The 22,346-nt window shown below is 41.6% G+C and overlaps 2 protein-coding genes across 8 annotated transcripts; one reads left to right on the forward strand and one right to left on the reverse strand.

Moving 5' to 3' along the window:
* Window positions 1–1,683: 1,683 nt before the first annotated feature.
* On the reverse strand, window positions 1,684–6,795 carry LOC110492749 (dnaJ homolog subfamily C member 5-like). Of its 5 annotated transcripts, none has more exons than XM_036945821.1 (6): window positions 6,642–6,795; window positions 4,943–5,010; window positions 4,621–4,758; window positions 2,909–3,122; window positions 2,523–2,715; window positions 1,684–2,345 (listed from the first exon to the last, which is right to left on the reverse strand). In XM_036945821.1, coding segments are annotated over exons 3-6 (525 nt in total). In that variant the 5' UTR covers window positions 4,737–4,758; window positions 4,943–5,010; window positions 6,642–6,795; the 3' UTR covers window positions 1,684–2,343. The 5 variants fall into 5 exon arrangements, with proteins under 5 accessions (XP_036801716.1, XP_021422890.1, XP_021422891.1 ...); XM_021567215.2 differs by having other exon boundaries at window positions 1,687–2,345; window positions 2,544–2,715; window positions 4,954–5,010; XM_021567216.2 differs by having other exon boundaries at window positions 1,687–2,345; window positions 2,544–2,715.
* Window positions 6,796–11,306: 4,511 nt separating this feature from the next.
* Window positions 11,307–18,686, forward strand: LOC110492751 (glucose-induced degradation protein 8-B homolog). Of its 3 annotated transcripts, none has more exons than XM_021567222.2 (5): window positions 11,307–11,403; window positions 16,717–16,843; window positions 17,054–17,250; window positions 17,385–17,582; window positions 18,318–18,686. In XM_021567222.2, exons 2-5 carry the CDS (start codon window positions 16,723–16,725, stop codon window positions 18,489–18,491), a joined length of 690 nt encoding a protein of 229 aa, XP_021422897.1. In that variant the 5' UTR covers window positions 11,307–11,403; window positions 16,717–16,722; the 3' UTR covers window positions 18,492–18,686. The 3 variants fall into 3 exon arrangements, with proteins under 3 accessions (XP_021422897.1, XP_021422895.1, XP_021422898.1); XM_021567220.2 differs by having other exon boundaries at window positions 11,345–11,612; XM_021567223.2 differs by lacking the exon at window positions 11,307–11,403 and adding an exon at window positions 16,172–16,226.
* The last annotated feature ends 3,660 nt before the right edge of the window (window positions 18,687–22,346 follow it).

Below are 22,346 nucleotides of genomic sequence, written 5' to 3' on the forward strand. Positions count from 1 at the left end.
AATATACACATGTGTAAACAAACGTATATATATCATATTTATCTTCTGCTGTTAGTCAGTTCTTCAATGCAGGGAAGTTAGAGGCAAGATTACAAGCATTCAATTCAGGTTTCAGGGGCTGGACAAAACAATACTTCCTACACAAAACAAGAGACCAAAGTAAGCCAAGTCAGATAACGGAAAAGCCCAGACCCACCAAATGTTAAGAAAACAATGACATCATCATCCGCATTTCATGATATTGCCGTCGTAAATCCCCACCCCCCTTCTACATGCACAGGTCTCAGGGCAACATAACCACAATGCACTTGGAAGGGCACAAACACAGGTAAACAGGAGTCCAAATCGATGGGTTTAAAAGATGAAGGAAAGGAGCTGTATGTTTATAACTGGCATCAGCTGATGGCAATTCCAAACTGAGCATTGTGTAGCTCAAACCTTGGATGTGTAATGATTACTCCAGCATGAAGCAAAGACAATGAACAGCAAAACACCTCACAATCCAGAACTCCCTGAGCCGAGCCTCTCTTATCAGTGAGCAAAAAACATCAAGTAAACTGTACCCCAAAGGAATCACACTCACAAATACAGTACTAGTCAAAAGTCTGGACACACCTATTCATTCAAGGGTTTTTCTTTATTTTTACTATTTTCTACAGTGTAGAATAATAGTGAAGACATCAAAACTATGAAATAACACATATGGAATCATGTAGTAACCAGAAAAGTGTTAAACAAATCCAAATATGTTATATTTGAGATTCTTCAAAGTAGTCACCCTTTGCCTTGATGACAACTTTGCACACTCTTGGCATTCTCTCAACCAGCTTCCTGATTAATGCTTTTCCAACAGTCTTGAAGGAGTTCCCACATATGCCGAGCACTTGTTGGTTGCTGTTCCTTCACTCTGTGGTACATCTCATCCCAGACCATCTCAACTGGGTTGAGGTCGGGTGATTGTGGAGGCCAGGTCATCTGATGCAGCACTCCATCACTCTCCTTCTTGGTCAAATATCTATTACACAGCCAGGAAGTGTGTTGGGTCATTGTCCTGTTGAAAAACAAATTATAGTCCCACTAAGCGCAAACCAAATGGGATGGCATATCGCTGCCAAATGCTGTGGTAGCCATGCTGGTTAAGTATGTCTTGAATTCTAAATAAATCAGTGTTACCAGAAAAGCACCATCACACCTCCTCCTCCATACTTCACGGTGGGAACCACACATGCAGAGATCATCTACCCTGCATCTCAAAAAGACACGGTGGTTGGAACAAAAAATCTCAAATTTGGACTTATCAGACCAAAGGACAGATTTCCACTGGTCTAATGTCCATTGCTCATGTATCTTGGCCCAAGCAAGTCTCTTCTTCTTATTGGTGTCCTTTAGTAGTGTTTTTTTGTAGCAATTCGACCATGAAAGCCTGATTCACGCAGTCTCCTCTCAACAGTTGATGTTAAAATGTGTCTGTTACTTGAACTCTGTGAAGCATTTATTTTAGCTGCAATCTGAGGTGCAATTATTCTAATGAACATATCCTCTGCAGCAGAGGGAACTCTGGGTCTTCCTTTCCTGTGACAGTTGAGAGAATGCCAAGAGTGCGCAAAGCTGTCATAAAGGCATAGGGTGGCTACTTTGAAGAATTTCAAATATAAAATAGATTTTAATTTGTTTTTTGGTTACTACATGATTCCATATGTGTTATTTCAGTTTTAATGTCTTCACAATTATTCTACAATGTAGAGAATAGTCAAAATAAAGGAAAGCCCTTGAATAAGTAGGTGTGTCCAAACTTTTGACTGGTCTGTACGTATTGCACATACCTATGCACCAACAGAATTCGGGAAACACAACAAATGTCACATTCAACAAATGAAAACAAAGATTTTTTTTCTCAGTGCATGCTACACCATCACACTGAATATGGAAAGGGGACTGTGGGGATGGAGGATTGTGAGGTCAAAGGCCAAAAGGATACAAAAGAACAAAAGGGCAGGAAGCAAACCATTTCTTTCTTTTTCTTCCTACATAAGAGGCGAGACTGGACCATTCTGGAGAGGGTGGAAATGGGGGGGGAGGGGGGGGGGGGGGGGGGGGTCTTCAAGAGTTTTGTATGTAGGCCAAGCTCGCTCCTCCATCTCCTCTCCAGGACATGGCGCTCTTAGTGAAGTTAAAACAGATTGCCCCTATCATCCTTTTAAGGTGGGGCAGGGTAGCAGGCCAGGACAGGGATGGGGTTTAGTTGAAGCCCATGTCGGTTTGGTAGGAGGAATGGTGACCATCTGACGTCAGCTGGGTGGTCTCTGTCGCTGATGGCTGCACCAAGATGGCTTCGCCGCCACCCTCTGTCAGAGAGAGAGCGTTACACACGCACACGCACAGGGTAAGATATAAAAGGTCAGTGATGATGGCACTCCATAGTAAATTACAATGCAATTGAGACAAGTCAAGTGTTACTGATAGGGTCGCAAACTTCTGCTAAAGTTATGTGATTTGTGTTCATGCAGAAACATGTTTCTTACACAATAAGCAGTCGATCTCACCTCTCTCGTCAGACTGCATTTGGGCCTCCAGGTCCTCAGGGGACACATAGAAATCGGGCTCCTGGCCCTCTGGGGGCCGCGGTTTACACTTCCCACAGCAGCAGTTACAGCAACAACACAGACAACAGCAGAAGTAGCAGCCAGTGGCAAGGCCACAGAACACAAACAACGCCTGCAGAGGGAAAACAAGGCGGTGTGTGTGAGAGAGAGACAGAGATATCAAGAAGAAGAAAAAACAATAGCCAACAGTATTAGAGAGGTTTTCTTTTTATAGGGGTTGTGTTATAAAATATAGTGTTATATTTGACCCTAAGTCCACTCTACGTGTCAACCCTTCACGTCCCCACGTCCCCTCACAGTCTCACCTTAGCCCACCAGCTGGACAGAACAAAGTAGGTGTTCACGTTCTCCTCGCCAAACTGCTCAGCCACGTACAGTCCCAGGGAGCCGTACTTGTCATAGATGTTCCGCTTTGTGGGATCGTTCAGAATGGCATGGGCATTGTTGATCTCCTTAAACTTGTCAGAAGCTTCTGGGTTATCTGGGTTCTTATCAGGGTGGAATTTCAACGCAAGTTTTCTAAGAACACAAAAGAGTGAGAATTAAAACCTACCAATAAAGACAAGTCAAAGCCCTTTCTAAAATGTATTAAATAAAACTCATCAATCTACACACAATACCCCATAATGACAAAGCAAAAACATGTTTTTATACATTTTTGCAAAACATAAACATATTTACATAAGTATCCAGACCCTTTGTTATGAGACTCGAAATTGAGCACAAGTGCATCCTGTTTCCATTGATCATCGTTTCTACAACTTGATTGGAGTCCAACTGTGGTAAAATCAATTGATTGGACATGATTTGGCAAGGCACACACCTGTCTATATAAGGTCCCACAGTTGACAGTGCATGTCAGAGAAAAAACCAAGCCATGAGGTTGAAGGAATTGTCCATAGAACTCCGAGACAGGATTGTGTCGAGGCACAGCTCTAGGGAAGGGTACCAAAAAATGTATGCAGCATTGAAGGTCCCCAAGAACACAGCGCCTCCATCATCCTTAAATGGAATAAGCTTGGAACCACCAAGACTCGTCCTAGAGCAGACCACCCGGCCAAACTGAGCAATCAATGGAAAAGGTCTTGGTCAGGGAGGTGACCAAGAACCCGATGGTCACTCTGACAGAGCTCCAGAGTTCCTCTGTGTAAATGGGGGAACCTTCCAGAAGGGGAACCATCTCTGCAGCACTCCACCAATCAGGCCTTTCTGGTAGAGTGGCCAGACGGAAGCCACTCCTCGGTAAAAGGCACAACAGCCCGCTTGGAGTTTGCCAAGAGGCACCTAAAGGACTCTGACCATGAGAAACAAGATTCAAAGTACAGAGAGATCCTCGATGAAAACCTACTCCAGAGCGCTCAGGACCTTAGACTGGGGTGAAGGTTCACCTTCCAACAGGACAATGACCCTAAACACACAGCCAAGACAATGCAGGAGTGGCTTCAAGACAAGTCTCTGAATGTCCTTGAGTGGCCCAGCCAGAGCCCAGACTTCATCCTGATCGAACATCTCTGGAGAGACCTGAAAATAGCTGTGCAGCGATGCTCCCCATCCAACCTGACAGAGCTTGAGAGGATCTGCAGAGAAGAACGGTAGAAACTCCCCAAATAAATGTGTGCCAACCTTGTAGCATCATACCCAAGAAGACTCAAGGCTGTAATCACCGCCAAAGGTGCTTCAACAATGTACAAAGTAAAGGGTCTGAATACTTATGTACATTTCATTTTTCATTTTTTAAATGTTTTATACATTTGCATACATTTCTAAAAACCTGCTTTTGCTCTGTCATTATGCGGTACTGGGTGTAGATTGATGAGGGGGGGAAACAATTGAATCAATTTTAGAACAAGGCTGTAATGTAAGAACATTTGTAAAAAGTCAAGGGGTCTGAATACTTTCCGAATGCACTGTAAGGCTATATTTATACGTGGCACAACTCTAAATTGAATTCGTCTTTTTTTGTTACTTATGAGTATTAGTATGACTACTACAGTAAGTGTCTGTGCCTCTGACTGACCTGTAGGATTTCTTGATATCGTCGGGAGTGGCTAGCTTGTCAATGCCAAGCACAATGTAGAGTGATTCACCAGAGGTGGAGAGTGAGCGCTGCCTCGCCTGTTCATGAGCTGCCATGATGCCTCACGTCCTTCACAATCTGAACACAGAGAAAAGGAAGCAATGCACCTGTTTATTTATAAATGAGTCATGGCTATTCTATTATTCAGCCTATAGCATCCTGCTAAAGCAGTGGTTTTTTTTCATTCTCACAAATACAGTGCATGTGCAATTCTGCTCCAAATTCACTAAATACTCCCACACTCCAGGAATCTATTGGACACCTTGTCCCTACCGCCACTCCAAATTGGTGCACTGTCAGCAGGGGTTCCCTGACTCCAGTAGGCCTACCCTGTAAAAGGAGACCAGAGTAAATCATCTGCCTGTAACCATAGATGCCCTCTCCCTCCAACAACAGATTAGACAATTTAGTCACAATTTACTGTTAAATTATCTTGGGTTTGTGTTTAGAATAGGTCTACAAATGCCAGAATCCTGTAGCTAAGTCAATAACAAATTCCCTTGTTGTCATTTTCAGTCACTCTGTTGTCAAATTTGGAGCTGAGGTCTCACGCAAATCACTATCTTTAATTGCAATGTGTACTCTAGTGGTATTTTTTCAAACTAGCTACTGTCATTGTCAATTGTTGCAATAGGAAATCAGTAAGAAGTTAACAAATCTCCTTGCTGATGTTCCAAACACGAAGATACTAATAGCTTCAGACAGCACAAGGGCATATAGTATCCAGAGAATCTCAAGGGCCTATAGCATTAAGAAACCATCACTGCAGAAGGCCCTTGAGGTTAAGGCCAAAATGCTTAATCTTGAGCATTTTCCATCATAGGCCTACCCCTGAATAAAAAATGAAGACAGTTCAAATAATGTACTCAATCGGATGCTCAATTTAAAGTCATGTCGGAAATGTTGAGACTTAATGTAGGTGGTCCTGGGGAGTGAGAATCATTATTTACATCCAAGGAAGCAACCGGCCACATACACTAGATTTATTGAGGAAGCAGCCGCCACATACACTAGATTTATTGAGGAAGCAGCCACCACATACACTAGATTTATTGAGGAAGCAGCCGCCACATACACTAGATTTATTGAGGAAGCAACCGGCCACATACACTAGATTTATTGAGGAAGCAGCCGCCACATACACTAGATTTATTGAGGAAGCAGCCGCCACATACACTAGATTTATTGAGGAAGCAGCCGCCACATACACTAGATTTATTGAGGAAGCAGCCGACACATAGACTAGGTTTATTGAGGAAGCAGCCGGAAACATAGACTAGGTTTATTGAGGAAGCAGCCGGAAACATAGACTATGTTTATTGAGAAAGCAGCCGGAAACATAGACTAGGTTTATTGAGAAAGCAGCCGGACACATAGACTAGGTTTATTGAGAAAGCAGTCGGAAACATAGACTAGATTTGTTGAGGAAGCAGCCGGCCACATAGACTAGATTTATTGAGGAAGCAGCCGGCAACAGACTAGATTTATTGAGATGGCGGACTAGTCGTAAAATAATCTTCAACCCCCAACCGAAATAAACTACTGTATCTTCAACCTCCAACCGAACTAGCTGATACCATTCATAGGCCATGTCACAACGACTGATCAAATGACTCATTTTCACAAAAATCGACGTTTGCAAAATGTAAAAACCAGTACGCTTTGACGCTGGTTAAGTTAATTGAATACATGACCATCATTCATGGAATGTCCGTTTGCCATATGGACAAAGAAAGAATATAATACATATTCAGGATTATTTTGAATCTGTAAATGCGATGCTTGGTGCAGTTAATCTCTGTAGCTGCATCACCAGCAGGACTGCGCAGCATCCATGTTGGTTTGCTTGCTGGCCTTCTCTAGATGTAAGATAGAAATCGCTCAAATCAGCAGTAATTTTCAAGGGCAAAGGGAAAATGGGTACAAAAAAAGAAACAATCCACATCCATGAGAATGCTTACCTCTTGTAGTTGGTTTTGATGCACTGTATAGGGAAATGATCCAGAGAGATATAATAACGGTATGTGATTATGGTCGCATCCCAGAGAACCGTGCGCACCCACCAAACCCAACCATGGACAGCTGCAGTATATTGTCCCCGCCCCCCGACCAAACCCCCAATCGACGTGCGCACACTCATTGATGGGGACTGGAGTGTATTTGTATTATTTTTATTATTTAACCTTTATTTAACTAGCCAAGTCAGTTAAGAACAAATTATTATTTACAATGACGGCCTAGGAACAGTGGGTTAACTGCCTTGTTCAGGGGCAGAACGACATATTTGGGTGCCCCTCGTCCTTCTGTTCAGTAATAGGAAATAAACGTAACTAACTACAACGTGATAAAGTAATTGGATCTTTAATTTTTTTGAAGAAAAACTAAAATATAAATGGAACATGTAAAGTGTTGGTCCCATGTTTCATGAGCTGATATAAAATATACCAGAAATGTTCCAGAAACACAAAAAACGTATTTCTCTACATTTTTGCACAAATTTGTTTACATCCCTGTTAGTGAGCAGTTCTCATTTGCCAAGATAATCCATCCACCTGTCAGGTGTGGCATATCAAGAATCTGATTAAACAGCATGATCATTACACAGGTGCATCTTGTACTGGGGACAATAAAAGGCATTTCTAAAAAACACAATGCCACAGATTTCTTAAGTTTTGAGGGAGCAGGCAATTGGCATGCAGACTGCAAGAATGTCCACCAGAGCTGTTGACAGAGAATTTAATGTTAATTTCTCGACCATAAGTCACCTCCAAAATCATTTTAAAGAATTTGGCAGTATGTCCAATCGGCCTCACAACTGCAGACCACGTGTAACCAAGACAGCCCAGGACCTCCACATCTGGCTTCTTCACCTGCGGGATCGTCTGAGATCAGCCACCCAGACAGCTGATAAAAGTGTGGGTGCTCGTCGTTCCCACCAGTGTCTTGACCTGACTACATTTCTGCGTCGTAACTGACTTCAGTGGGCAAATGCTCACCTTCGATGGTCACTGGCACACTGGAGAACTGTGCTCTTCACGGATTAATCCCAGTTTCAACTGTACAGACTGTGTATGGCGTCGTGTGGGTGAGAGATTTGCTGATTTCAACGTTGTGGACAAAGCTCCCCATGGTGGCGATGGGGTTATGGTATGTGCAGGCATAAACTACGGACAATGAACCCAATTGCATTTGATCAATGGCAATTTGAATACACAGAGATACTGTGACGAGATCCTGAGGCGCATTGTCGTGCCATTCATCCACCGCCATCACCTTATGTTTCAGCATGATAATGCACTGCCCCATGTCGCAAGGATCTGTACACAATTTCTGGAAGATGAAAATGTCCCAGTTCTTCCATGGCCTGCATACTCACCAGACATGTCACCCATCGAGCTTGTTGGGATGCTCTGGATCGACATGTACGACAGTGTGTTCCAGTGGCGACCTGTCATTTAGGGCAGGTGGCTACTGCATTTTTTTGCCCTTTTTGGATAATATTTTGGTACGTGTCACATATCAGTTTGCAAACAATGTAAAAATATATATATATATATATATATATATATATATATAATTGAGTTAATAAAGCCACATACAAACATGGCCTCTTTTTTTTGTTTCTTGAGTAAGATAGCTCCAAAATGCAGATGTTTCAGCCTAGCTCAGTGCTTTCTGTGGTGGTGGGGCAAGCCAGCAGAAAATACGGAGCATTGCACCGTGATTGGCTCAGTGTTCTGTCACTCATGGGGACACTACATCACCGCCAAGTCTAAAGGGTAGAGCTAGAAAATTCTAGCCCCTTGGGTACTGTCATAGAGTTACATTAGAAGTGCCCATCCAAGAAGGCTCAAGGTCATTGGCCACAGATAAAATGATGTCAAATCGCATATGTACAGTAACTTTGATTGGACTGATCATGTCAACATCTTCTTTCAAAATCTTAACTAGCAGTCATCATCATGAATCAAGTCAACAATCTTACTGGCAAATCCTTTTTAATCCTTGTCATATGAATAGAAATAAGGAAGAGAAATTATTGATAAAATGTATCGGTGCTCATTGGCCATTGGCCATTGGACATAAACATTACACAACAAGTTGGAAGAAATTAGTGACAGTGGCTAACTGCAAGCATTGCAAAACAATCACTAGCCTGCTATTCAGTGGAGTGGCTGTGTGGTCCCAAATCTGGGATTAAGTGGCTCTTTTCCAAGTTTAAAATGATAAACATTCAACATTGGCCATGCTGTCAATCAAGCGCGATTTGTGCCGCTCAGAACTGCGAAAACTAGACTTCAGTGAGCTCAAGACGACTGGGAAGTCGGGAATAAACAAGCTCCGACTGGGAAAATACTTTTTGAACGGTCATCCAACTCGGAATTGTAAATCCGGCCTCTTTCTAGAGCTACAACCTGAAGATCAATGACGCCATCATGATTCAACCTTATTTTTTTTCAGAGTTCCCAGGTGTTTTGAAAGCATCATAAATCCAGAGAATGACTGACTTTGATGACAAAATTTGCCCAAGAAAGACTGCTACTCCACCTTCCTGTTCAAGTGAGCACAGCACAACACGGTGAGTCTAAAGATGTATTGTATGCTGCATAAATTATGTAATATGCCAGGGAGATATGTATATTGTAGCTAAGAAAGTAATACTAAGTGTATGTTTTGTAGTAAGATGTTAGTAGCCCATGTGTCTCACCCTAATCATTTTGTATATTTACCCCTCTTAATTTTGCATACTGTTCTGACTTGGTGGTGCAATCATTGAATATTGTAAGAGCTTTCATTGTCTGCTTATATGCCCCCTTTATTTATCCTACGGTTCTGACTTGGTGTACAAGGAGAACACTGTAAGAACAGCCCAAGTTCTGAATTCTGTCACTGTACATTTATAAAGTGCTGAATAAGTAGTTACATTGACTAGATCCGTCCTAGCTCGCTCATTAATGTCTTAATTGAAATGATGGATTACCTCTTATCCGCTTGTCGTCCCCTTATGCCATAGTTTGTACATCTCAATTGTCATTAGAAACCACATTTGTTTAAGCAAGTCAGCCATATCAGCAATGTTTTTTTAAAGGCAGTAAATGAGGCTGAATTAACTGTTTCGCTGCCAGACAAGGCTCTGCTGATAGCCAGGTGTAGCAGTGGTAAGATGTTGGGACTGCTGTTGGGACAGCTTTATGTAGTCCCTAACAGTTCTTGGGGACCGTTTGCCACTGTTATAGTGCAATTCATGTATTGTTTAGTGTTGGGTCGTGTAGAAGCTTTGCTGGCATGCATCCCACTTTTGTTATTTTCTTCCCCACCAAGATTTACATGCTAAAATCGCCACTGGTGTGTTCCAGTTCCCGCAAATGTCCAGCAATTTTGCACAGCCATTGAAGAGGAGTGTGACAACATTCCATAGGCCACAACCTACAGCCTAATTAACTCTAAGTGAAGGATATGTGTTGCACTGCATGAGCCAAATGGTGGTCACACCAGATACTGACTGGTTTTCTGATCCACGCCCCTACAGGTGTCTGTAACCAACAGATTCATATCTGTATTCCCAGTCATGTGGAATCCATAGATTAGGGCCTAATGAATTTATTTAAATTGACTGATTTCCTTATGTGAACTGTAACTCATTAAAATCTTTAAAATTGTTGCATGTTGTGTTTATATTTTTGTTCAGTGTAGTAAGCAATACAGCCTATGTGATTCTCAACCAGAGACATCCTCAGTGAGTTTTCCTCTAGAGGGTCACTGGAAAAGGAGGGATAAAACTATCAAATTGAAAATAACATCAGCAAAGACAACATAAATGTTTAACACCGGCATTAAAATTTGTAATTTTATGTTTTGACCGTCGACAATGAATATTGAGCTATGAGCACATATTTTACATTCAAAAGTGTGATCTATGTCCCTTACAGCAAGTCTCTAATAACTTTACACACCCACCAATTATTAACTTCACCTTGTTCTTTTTATATATGAAATTTTGAAAACGTGTCACATTTCATTAGGCACAATAAATCTAGACTGAAGAAGGAAAAACATTTTTTTACACTTTTGTAATTTCAGTTTCACTTTGCATTTTCAAAAAGGCATGTTCATTTCTACATTACTCAAAGAGGGGTAAACCCTAAAACCCAATACATTACTTTATGTAATTTTCACTTTGCCTTAATCCACTGAATAGACTTTCGAGTCACACTTAAATGATAATGCCAGAGAAGCTGGTGTTTGGAAGATATATTGTCAGGGGTCTTCATCTCTAGCAACCACAGATTTGTGTAGGGACTATATCTTGTGAAAGGATGAAAAAAGTAATAATGCCCTCGAAGCCGGTGTTTGGAGGATATATTGGCACGGTTTGCCAACGGGTGGGTCTAATCCTGAATGAACAACACCCGTGCCAATATATCCTCCAAACACCGGCTTCGAGGGCATTATCACTTAAATATTCAATGAGGTGAAACTTTTAGAACCTTGCAGCCCAATGTCCTACAAAATGCATTTCTATCTGACCATTTTGTAACGTTGAACCCTTCTGAACAGACCCCACCATTGCTACTGTTCCTGGTAACCCACTGAGGTATAAAGATACCATGCCATCATTCCGCTGACCAATCCTAGTTCTTGTTCCCACGAATCAGGTTCGACTGTCGCGAGAGAGCGTGAAGCAAATACACGGCTGTTGCCGAAGTCGAAAGATTGTTACAGGTAGCTAGCTAGCTGGCTGATTGTCATTTTACAATTCAGCTGTCTATTATATTTCATATACATAATGGTTGTTATTCTTTATTGTATTGTACTTTTAGTTCATGTGTCAAATTGAGCTTTCGGATGTTAAAATTACACGTTGGTGGGTGATGCACCAACAAGCAGTTTGCTAGCTTAACGTTAGCTAACAACACAACAAGTCATTTCAGGTAGGTGTTTTGCTGGCGTATTTCCATACACAATCGCTGCTTTCAATTATATTGGGTTGCACAAAACCGCTTTGGGAAGCCAGAAGTTAAGTTGAAATGGAATTGTATTTAACGTTACTGTGCTGTGATTGGGGTGGAGGGTTGGTCATTATGACGGGAATTTGAGACAACATATCTAAAGGATTGTATTATTAAGGCCAGGCACCACAGCTAAAATGACATTTTTGCATCTACCTATATATTTTTGGGGTATTTTGGTCCATTAATGAGTATTTTCAAAAAGTAAGCCATTTTAAATAACTTGATAAATATATTTTCTTTAGTTTGTCATATTAGCTCATTAAAATAAAGTTTATATTTTAACCACTTTTAAAATGGTCATCAATAATTTCCAAGCTTATTAGCTACATTGAATTACACCATTTCAATGCCCATTTCGTAGAGTGTTACTAACAGGACTATGATTGGGTGATTGGGTCTAAACAGGCGTTTGGTACTCTTATTTCAGTTTACTTGTCTTTAACTGCCTGTTCCCGGAAGTCACTCTTCCCACACCAACACATTTTTTCTTAGCTTCAGAAACATCTGCATTCACCAACATTTGTGTGGTTCTCTTTAGATATATTCTCCAGACTTGCCCAGGAGGAATTGTTGATATGCTGTACATTTTCTATTGCAGATAACATTTTATTTGCCAAAAATGCATTTTTATGTACATGTCTTCAGTGTTATACAGATAGGAAGATGAAAAAAGTATTTATCTGCAATGGACAAGTCTGGTCCTAGCGTAAATATTTTTGTTTCATTTTGTGAAAAAAAAACACTAACTTCATCCAGTGTCCAGAAAAAAAATAATTTGTGTGGTATGCAAACATGCACAGATTTAATCAGACATCACCTTATTTGCAGATTTTTATATATAAAATATTTCAGAAATCATACAAATTTGTATTTTATTTGTCTACATTCTACTGGTAGAAGTTGATTGTGATATGATTAAGAGAATGGTGTGGTGCCTTGCCTTAACCAGACTTACCATAGGTGGGTCTGTTGTAGATCCACTTCCCTTCTGTCAATGTAAAAGTCCCCCATAAATTATAACTTTTTTTTGTTCATGTATGGCGCATGTACAGGACTTATATTTTAACATGAGGTAAGAAGAGAAAGTGGGTCTACAACAGACCAAGGTTGCAAAGTCTGTTTAATTGACTACAGCTCTGATATCAACACCATAGTGCCCTCAAAGCTCATCACTAAGCTAAGGACCCTGGGACTTAACACCTTCTTCTGCAACTGGATCCTGGACATCCTGTTGGGCTGCCCCCAGGTGGTAAGGGTAGGTAACAACACATTTGCCACGCTGAACACGGGGGGGCCCTCCTGTACTCCCTGTTCACCCATGACCGCATGGCCAGGCACGACTCCAACACCCACCATTTAGTTTGCTGACGACACAAGTGGTAGGCCTGATCACTGACAACGATGAGACAGCCTAAAGGGAGGTGGTCAGAGACCTGGCTGTGTGGTGCCAGGACAACAACCTCTCCCTCAATGTGATTAAGACAAAGGAGATGATTGTGGACTACAGGAAAAGGAGGACCAAGCACACTCTCATTGACGGGGCTGTAGTGGAGCAGGTTGAGCATTTCAAGTCCCTTGACGTCCACATCACTAACAAACTATCATGGGCCAAACTAGGGTTTGCAAAGGGTCGGAAACTTTCCTGAAAAATTTAATGGGAAGTTAAGCCTGGGAATTTTGCTTAAATTCATCAAAGAAGTTGGCTTATAACAGTGAATCTTTTTTTGTGGGATACACATATGGCAATTCTAGGTCTTGTGGCATATTTTGGTTAAACTATCCCCAATTCAATGGAATTGCAACCATCTGCATGCACAGTGCATTCCATCACATGTACAGCTGATTCTCAAGATCTTCCACACTAATGAGATGCTATTGAGCCCACACTACTACACTGTCTGAGCCAAGGATTACATGCTTTCTGGTATGTTGTGATTACAATATTGGGAAGGGTGAATATATTTTGACAATTTCTTTTGTAAACTAGTAAATAGTAGCCTACAGCAAAGTGTGTTTTAAATAATTTCTAACTTAACAATTTCTGCTGGTTAGTTTTTGCTACCATGTGGGTTTTAGCTTGCTTGACTGAGTGTTAATTCACCAGTTTTAAAATGAAATGTGTGGAAACATTTCTTACAAAGGGGTTTTAATGTAACTGCTTAATTATTTATCTGTACATGGAATTGTATTTAAAAAAAAATGTTTTACACATTTTTTTTTCCTAATGTTTTCAGGAAAATGCCACGGGCACAATCTGATGTGTGGAGACCTTTCACTGCAGCTAATGTAAAAGGAAAAGCTGTGTACATTTGCAAATACTGTGTCCAAATCATATGTGAAGAATACAACGAAGATGCAAAATCATCTGGGCAAGTGCATAAAGTTCCCTCAGTGCTCACAACAAGCAACCTCTGCCAAAAGTCCCTCTTCTATTCGAGGTGAAAATGATGAATCCGACACCTTATCCATAGCAACAGCTCATAGTCTTCCTGGAATCAGAAGTTTATTTTGACTCAATGGAGGAACGTAGTCAGAAATGCTGTTGAATGTCTTGCTTGAGCTGTGTATGCAACTGGTTCACCTCTGCTCACAGGCAATGTGTATTGGAAGAGCTTTCTGAACGTTCTTCGCCCAGCATACATCGCTCCAACTGGACATGCTTTATCTACTCATTTGCTGAATGCAGAGTTCAACAGAGTTCAAGTGAAGGTCAAGCAAAGCAGACTATTGCAATCATCTCTGATGGGTGGTCGAATGTTCGTGGGCAAGGAATAATAAAAGACCTCATCTCCACCCCCTCAACCAGTATTCTACAAGGGACAACAGACACTGGTTTCTACATTGCAGATGACTTGAATGCAGTCATTAATGACCTTGGACCACAGAAGGTATTTGCACTGGTGACAGATAATGCTGTGAACACGAAGGCTGCTTGGTCTAAAGTGGAGGAGTTCTACCCTCACAGCACGCCCATTGGCTGTACTGCTCATGCATTAAATCTGCTCCTCAAGGACATTATGGCACTGAAAACAATGGATACACTCTACAAGAAAGCCAAGGAAATGGTTAGGTATGTGAAGGGTCAAGTTATAGCAGCAATCTACCTCCCCCTAGTAAAGTGAGAAGAATAAGAGCACCACATTGAAGCTGCCCAGCAACACCCATTGGGGTGGTGTCATTATGTTTGACAGTCTCCTGGAGGGGAATGAGTCTCCAAGAAATGGACAGCCCCATCAAGAGGATCCTCCTGGATGATGTATTTTGGGAGAGAGTAGTAAGCAGCCTGAAACTCCTGAAACCTATAACCGTAGCCATTGCACGGATTGAGGGAGACAATACCATCCTGTCTGATGTTCAGCCTCCGCTTGCAGATGTAAGAGAAGAAATCCGTACTGTCCTACCTACTTCACTGTTGCTCCAAGCAGAGGAAACTGCAGTTCTGAAATGCATCAAAAAGCACGAAGACTTCTGCCTGAAGCCCATACATGCCTCAGCGTACATGTTGGACCGCAATTATGCTGGTAAGAGCATCCTGCCTGTAGCGAAGTATACTTTCAAGCAAGGGCTTTGGGCTGGAGATGCAATATGGCAGTTGTGCCAACATATCGCATCAGCCACCGGGTGGAAGGGACTTTGTGGGTCTGAGGCTCTTTCCCCTGTTGCCTCTATCATCCTCTAAATCGCACATCAGCCGCCTCAGAGCGCAACTTGTCCTTGTTTGGGAACACAAAACAAAGCATGCAACCGGCTGACCAATACAAGGGTTGAAGAATTGGTGGCCATCTGAGCAAATCTGAGGCTTTTTGAGCCTGACAACGAGCAATCCTCAACAAGGTTGGAAAGTGACAGTGAAGATGAGGCCCCAGAGTCTGATGTTCAAGAGGTGGACATTGAGCAGGTCCAGGGAGGAGACATGGAAGCCTGAGAGGAAGACAACCAAAGCTTTAGTCTAGAAACTATCATTTTACAGATGTATGTTAAATGTTTTTGGGAGATGTGACGGATCATTCAATATTCCCTTTGGTTGATCAGTGAAATCATCCCATGTGAAGAGTCGAGTCGTTTTAATTAAAGTTCAATGTGTAACAACAAAAGAAATCTATTGGGATTTAATCATTTGCAATTATTCCTACTTATAATAAGGTAAAAGGTTTGTTTGTCTCCATATGGTAAATTTATCCAATGCAAAAAAAAAATCTACATTTTTAAATGGTATTTAATTTTCATATATTCCCACAAAGTTTCCACCTCTGAATATTCCCCAAAATGTGCAACCCTAGTCCAATCACACCAAGACAGTTGTAAAGAGGGCACGACAAAGCCTATTTTCCCCTCAGGAGACAAAAAATATTGGGCATGGGTCCTCAGATCCTCAAGGTTCTACAGCTGCACCATCGAGAGCAGCCTGACTGGTTGCATCACTGCCTGGTATGGTAACTGCTCGGCTGCAAGGCACTACAGAGGGTTGTGCGTACGGCCCAGTACAACACTGGGGCCAAGCTTCCTGCCATCCAGGACCTCGACCACCGTCTGGTATAATCTATGCATAGTCACATGTACATATTACCTTGACTAATCTGTGCCCGTAACCTCTGTGTATAGATAGCCCTGCTACTGTTATTTTACTGCTGCTCTTTAACTATGTTACTTATATTTTTTTACTTAACACTTATTTTTCTTAACTGAATTTCATTGTAATGTCTACACCTTTTTATATTCGGCGCATGTGACAAATAATATTTGCTTTAATACAATCCTTTTTAGATAGTCTCATGCCCCCCGTCATAATGACCAAACATCCTGCCCACTGGCACAGTAATTTGAAATTGAGTTGTATTTCACTTCTGTCTTTCCAGACTGTTTTAGCAACTCAATACAATTTAAAGCAATGCTATCTAGCTAACGTTGTTTTGGTTTTTCAAACACTACTTAAGTCACTCTCGACATAAACGGCAGGTCGGTGCAATAACTAAGCTACCTGCTACATAACTTTTTTTATTTTTTTCATGTTCAAATTTTTCAGGATCCAATGATGAATTACGTGGAAAAGCCTGAAGACATTACGAAAGACGCATGGATGGACAAACTGAACAATGTACAAATACAGAGGGCTGACATGAACCGGCTTATTATGAATTACCTGGTGACAGGTATACCATCATTCACACTTTGTCATTTGCTGCTAAAACAACCTCCAATCTGAGCCGCGCTCAATCCCAGTTTACTGTTCTGCTCCAAACGTCTTTGGCTTTTCAGCTCGTCTACTTGCAGAATCGCTCACCTTTTTCCTTGATCTTTCCTATATCCGGTTGATTGTTCTTGTGATTTTGATGGTCTCACTCTTGTCTGTGTTTGTGCAGAGGGGTTTAAAGAGGCAGCTGAGAAGTTCCGGATGGAGTCTGGGATCGATCCCAGTGTGGACCTGGACTCACTGGATGAGAGGATAAAGATCAGAGAGATGATCCTAAAGGGGCAAATACAGGAGGCCATCGCACTCATCAACCACTTACACCCAGAACTTCTTGACACCAGGCGCTACCTGTACTTTCACCTGCAAGTAAGGATGCCCTCAGTGGACTGTTTTGGGACCAGCTCCTGTCCAAATCATAAGCATCTCGATGTGGATGTCCATTGCCTACACCAAAACACTTGAACTTCTGTCATCCCTCTCCATTTCTTTCCTCTTTGCAGCAACAGCACTTGATTGAGTTAATCAGGCTGCGGGAGACGGAGTCTGCTTTGGAGTTTGCCCAGACACAGCTGGCAGAGCAGGGTGAGGAGAGCAGAGAGTGCTTGACAGAGATGGAGAGGACGCTGGCTCTTCTTGCCTTCGATACCCCAGAGGAGTCGCCCTTTGGAGACCTGCTTAACATGATGCAGCGACAGAAGGTGTGTGTGGGTGGTCTATAATCTGCATCATTGTATTATTAGAGCCTCTTTACACTACACTAGTTTGACAACACATACTAGTTCCATTACATATTTTTGTAGTGTAAAAAGACTTAACTTACCTTGGCCCAGTGTCGTTCGGGGTAGGCCGTCATCGTAAATAAGAATTTGTTCTTAACTGAATTGCTTAGTTAAATAAATAATACCAGTATACAGAATTTGCTGTTGGCCAAATTGAAAATGTCCACACGCTTTAACTCTTTGCATTGATCATGTGTGCAACATGGTTTGGATGAGATGGGGAGGCAGGGTAGCCTAGAGGTTAGAGCGTTGGACTAGTAACCGGAAGGTTGCAAGTTCAAACCCCCAATCTGTCGTTCTGCCCCTGAACAGGCAGTTAACCCACTTAACTGACTTGCCTAGCTAAATAAATAAAGCTAACTATAGGTATAGTTATCCTTATTTTGTTTTTCTAAATACTAAAATATTTATGGTTTGCTATTAGCTGCACACACATGAATCAGGAATGTGCCTTTTGGTCACACCACATCCAAGGCTAATGTAAGGAAAATTGTAAAGATAAAATTTGCACATCTGAAGTTGAAGAGCTCTTACTTCACATATTTTACTAATAGCCTTAATGTGCATTTGTAAAGGGGTCTCCTTTTTATAGGTGTTCTGTCTGACTGTATTCCTGTAATTGACACCATTCTTTCCCTTCTGAATGCTCTTCAGGTGTGGAGTGAGGTGAACCAGGCTGTGTTGGACTATGAGAACAGGGAGTCAACGCCCAAGCTGGCCAAGCTACTCAAGCTGCTGTTGTGGGCTCAGAACGAGCTGGACCAGAAGAAAGTCAAATACCCCAAAATGACAGACCTCAGCAAAGGCATTATCGAGGATCCCAAGTGAAATGACGAGCAGTGACATGGACTACCATACTTTCTCCTATTTATAATCCGTGAAAGACTGGATGATAAAGGAAAAATAACATGTATATAAATGCTTTTTTTCATGTTGCATACATGAGAGGACTTAATTGAGTGTGCAAATGCTATATGGCTGTAAAAAAATAAATGTAAACACGATTTAAACATTTCAACGAAAGTATTCGGCCCCCTTGAACTTTGACCTTTTGCCACATTTCAGGCTTCAAACATAAAGATATAAAACTGTATTTCTTTGTGAAGAATCAACAACAAGTGGGACACAATCATGAAGTGGAACGACATTTATTGGATATTTCAAACGTTTTTAACAAATCAAAAACTGAAAAATTGGGCGTGCAAAATTATTCAGCCCCCTTAAGTTAATACTTTGTAGCGCCACCTTTTGCTGCGATTACAGCTGTAAGTCGCTTGGGGTATGTTTATCAGTTTTGCACATCGAGAGACTGAAATTTTTTCCCATTCCTCCTTGCAAAACAGCTCGAGCTCAGTGAGGTTGGATGGAGAGCATTTGTGAACAGCAGTTTTCAGTTCTTTCCACAGATTCTCGATTGGATTCAGGTCTGGACTTTGACTTGGCCATTCTAACACCTGGATATGTTTATTTTTGAACCATTCCATTGTAGATTTTGCTTTATGTTTTGGATCATTGTCTTGTTGGAAGACAAATCTCCGTCCCAGTCTCAGGTCTTTTGCAGACTCCATCAGGTTTTCTTCCAGAATGGTCCTGTATTTGGCTCCATCCATCTTCCCATCAATTTTAACCATCTTCCCTGTCCCTGCTGAAGAAAAGCAGGCCCAAACCATGATGCTGCCACCACCATGTTTGACAGTGGGGATGGTGTGAGCTGTGTTGCTATTACGCCAAACATAACGTTTTGCATTGTTGCCAAAAAGTTCAATTTTGGTTTCATCTGACCAGAGCACCTTCTTCCACATGTTTGGTGTGTCTCCCAGGTGGCTTGTGGCAAACTTTAAACAACGCTTTTTATGGATATCTTTAAGAAATGGCTTTCTTCTTGCCACTCTTCCATAAAGGCCAGATTTGTGCAATATACGACTGATTGTTGTCCTATGGACAGAGTCTCCCCTCAGCTGTAGATCTCTGCAGTTCATCCAGAGTGATCATGGGCTTCTTGGCTGCATCTCTGATCAGTCTTCTCCTTGTATGAGCTGAAAGTTTAGAGGGATGGCCAGGTCTTGGTAGATTTGCAGTGGTCTGATACTCCTTCCATTTCAATATTATCGCTTGCACAGTGCTCCTTGGGATGTTTAAAGCTTGGGAAATCGTTTTGTATCCAAATCCGGCTTTAAACTTCTTCACAACAGTATCTCGGACCTGCCTGGTGTGTTCCTTGTTCTTCATGATGCTCTCTGCGCTTTTAACGGACCTCTGAGACTATCACAGTGCAGGTGCATTTATACGGAGACTTGATTACACACAGGTGGATTGTATTTATCATTAGTCATTTAGGTCAACATTGGATCATTCAGAGATCCTCACTGAACTTCTGGAGAGAGTTTGCTGCAAGTAAAGGGGATGAATAATTTTGCACGCCCAATTTTTCAGTTTTTGATTTGTTAAAAAAGTTTGAAATATCCAATAAATGTCGTTCCACTTCATGATTGTGTCCCACTTGTTGTTGATTCTTCACAAAAAAATACAGTTTTATATCTTTATGTTTGAAGCCTGAAATGTGGCAAAGGGTCGCAAAGTTCAAGGGGGCCGAATACTTTCGCAAGGCACTGTATCATCTATTCATAGTCACTTTAATAACTCCACCTACATGTACATATGACAACTTACCGGTGTCCCCGCACATTGACTCTGTACCGGTACCCCGCTGTATATAGTCTCGCTATTGTTATTTTACTGCTGCTCTTTAATAACTTATTACTTAGATTTCTTATTTTTATGTGTTTTTTAAAAACCGCATTGTTGGTTAGGGGCTCATAAGTAAGCATTTCACTGTAAGGTCTACCTACACCTGTTGTATTCGGCGCATGTGACTAATAATATTTGATTTGATGTTGTGCGGCAACCTCTTGTTTTTGCCTGCTTGCATGGCTTACACTGCTTTTTAACTCTCTTGTTCTTCACATCTCTCCAGTTCCATGGTCTTAATTGTATTTTTATTAACCCTTATTTTACCAGGTAAGTTGACTGAACACATTCTCATTTACAGCAACAACCTGGTGAATAGTCAGAGGGGAAGAGAGGGTCATGAATAAGCCAATTGGAAGCTGGGGATGATTAGGTGGCCATGATGGTATGAGGGGCAGATTTGGAATTTAGTCTGGAAATCAGGGTTAACACCCATACTCTTATAGGTGTCATGGGATCTTTAGAGACTACAGAGTTAGGACGCTCATTCGATGTCCCATCCGAAAGACGGCACCCTACCCAGGGCAATGTCCCCAATCATTGCCCTGGGGCATTGGGATATGTATTTATTTTTAGACCAGAAGCTAGATTGCATTTTACTGGCCCACCAACACCACTTCCAGCAACATCTGATCTATCATCCAGGGACGGACCAGGACCAACTCTGCTTAGCTGCAGAGGCAAGCCAGCAGTGGAATGCAGGGTGGTATGCTTCTGTAATACTAGTTACACATTAATGTCATGGCTACATACCTTCTTCAAAGATACATTTTCGCACGCTTTAATTTCTTAAGGCTCTTTCTTTGCCTCATCATGTCTTACCTAAACTGCCTTCTTCACCCAAAATAAATGGTCTAACCATTGCAATTTAGTGTAATCTGACAATTCACTATATCATAATTCATACCTCTAATATAAGTTGTTCCAGGGATGGGTGAGTAAGGTAATCCCATCTGTGCTCTTTGGAGAATAACATTTCAGATCACCTCATTCAGCAAGGTATAATAATGACACAGTTTACAGGACATGGTAATAACAGACTGTTCTCTGTTCTAGGTTTTGGAACAGCATCTGTTAGGAAGATGATGCAGGTAAGCCTATTTGGTTTAAGATCGCTAACTTGTGAAACTGAACATATAATATTCAGTGTTATGTGGGCAGAGAGAAAGTATGCGTAAGAGATTTGTTCAGACAGGTGGGATCTCCACAATTTCATGCCAGACAAGGCAATGAGACATATCCATTTGAATATATCTGAATTATTTTCCATGACTGACAATACTGACATCTCTTGAAATCGGGAATTTAAAGTTAAATAACGTGACTCTGGATGTTACATACTCTGTCTGGTCCATGGGTGTGTTTATCCACTCTCCATTTCCCTTCAGCTGTGGCCTTTATCTCTGCTGCTAAGGGCCTGGCCACCTTCAACATCAGGCCTGGCCACCTTCAACATCTGTTTGTGTGTTCATGTCACATTATACAATACACATTATAGAGGTACACCTGTACATACTACAAACATCTGTAGGGTAACTTCTCATCCAGGTGTTAGTATACTAACTCATTGCCATTGTCCCTATGCCCTAGTCGTGTGTCTGTGAATGTACTGGACCTCGCCCCATCGTGAGCTGGAACCTGGTTTGGTCAGTTTGTCCTACTCACTAGGTCCATACTTGCGAACATTAGAAAATGTTAAACTTAAACTTGGGTTTAAGTTTAAACTTGAACCTTTTCTCCACCTCAAAATCTGTATCAGCCAATTAAAATCGCAGACGTAGTTTCACATGATAGAATGATACATGTTAGCTGTTCCCATTGGATACCCTGGCACACTTAGCCCTATGCTAATAACACCAGCTGCGCATGATTCTTTCTTGTAACAAATTCTGCATCCAATTCAGTGGCGACCTGTCATTCAGGGCAGGTGTAGCC

Source organism: Oncorhynchus mykiss, chromosome 16 (genome assembly GCF_013265735.2).
Source record: "Oncorhynchus mykiss isolate Arlee chromosome 16, USDA_OmykA_1.1, whole genome shotgun sequence".
NCBI lineage: Eukaryota > Metazoa > Chordata > Actinopteri > Salmoniformes > Salmonidae > Oncorhynchus > Oncorhynchus mykiss.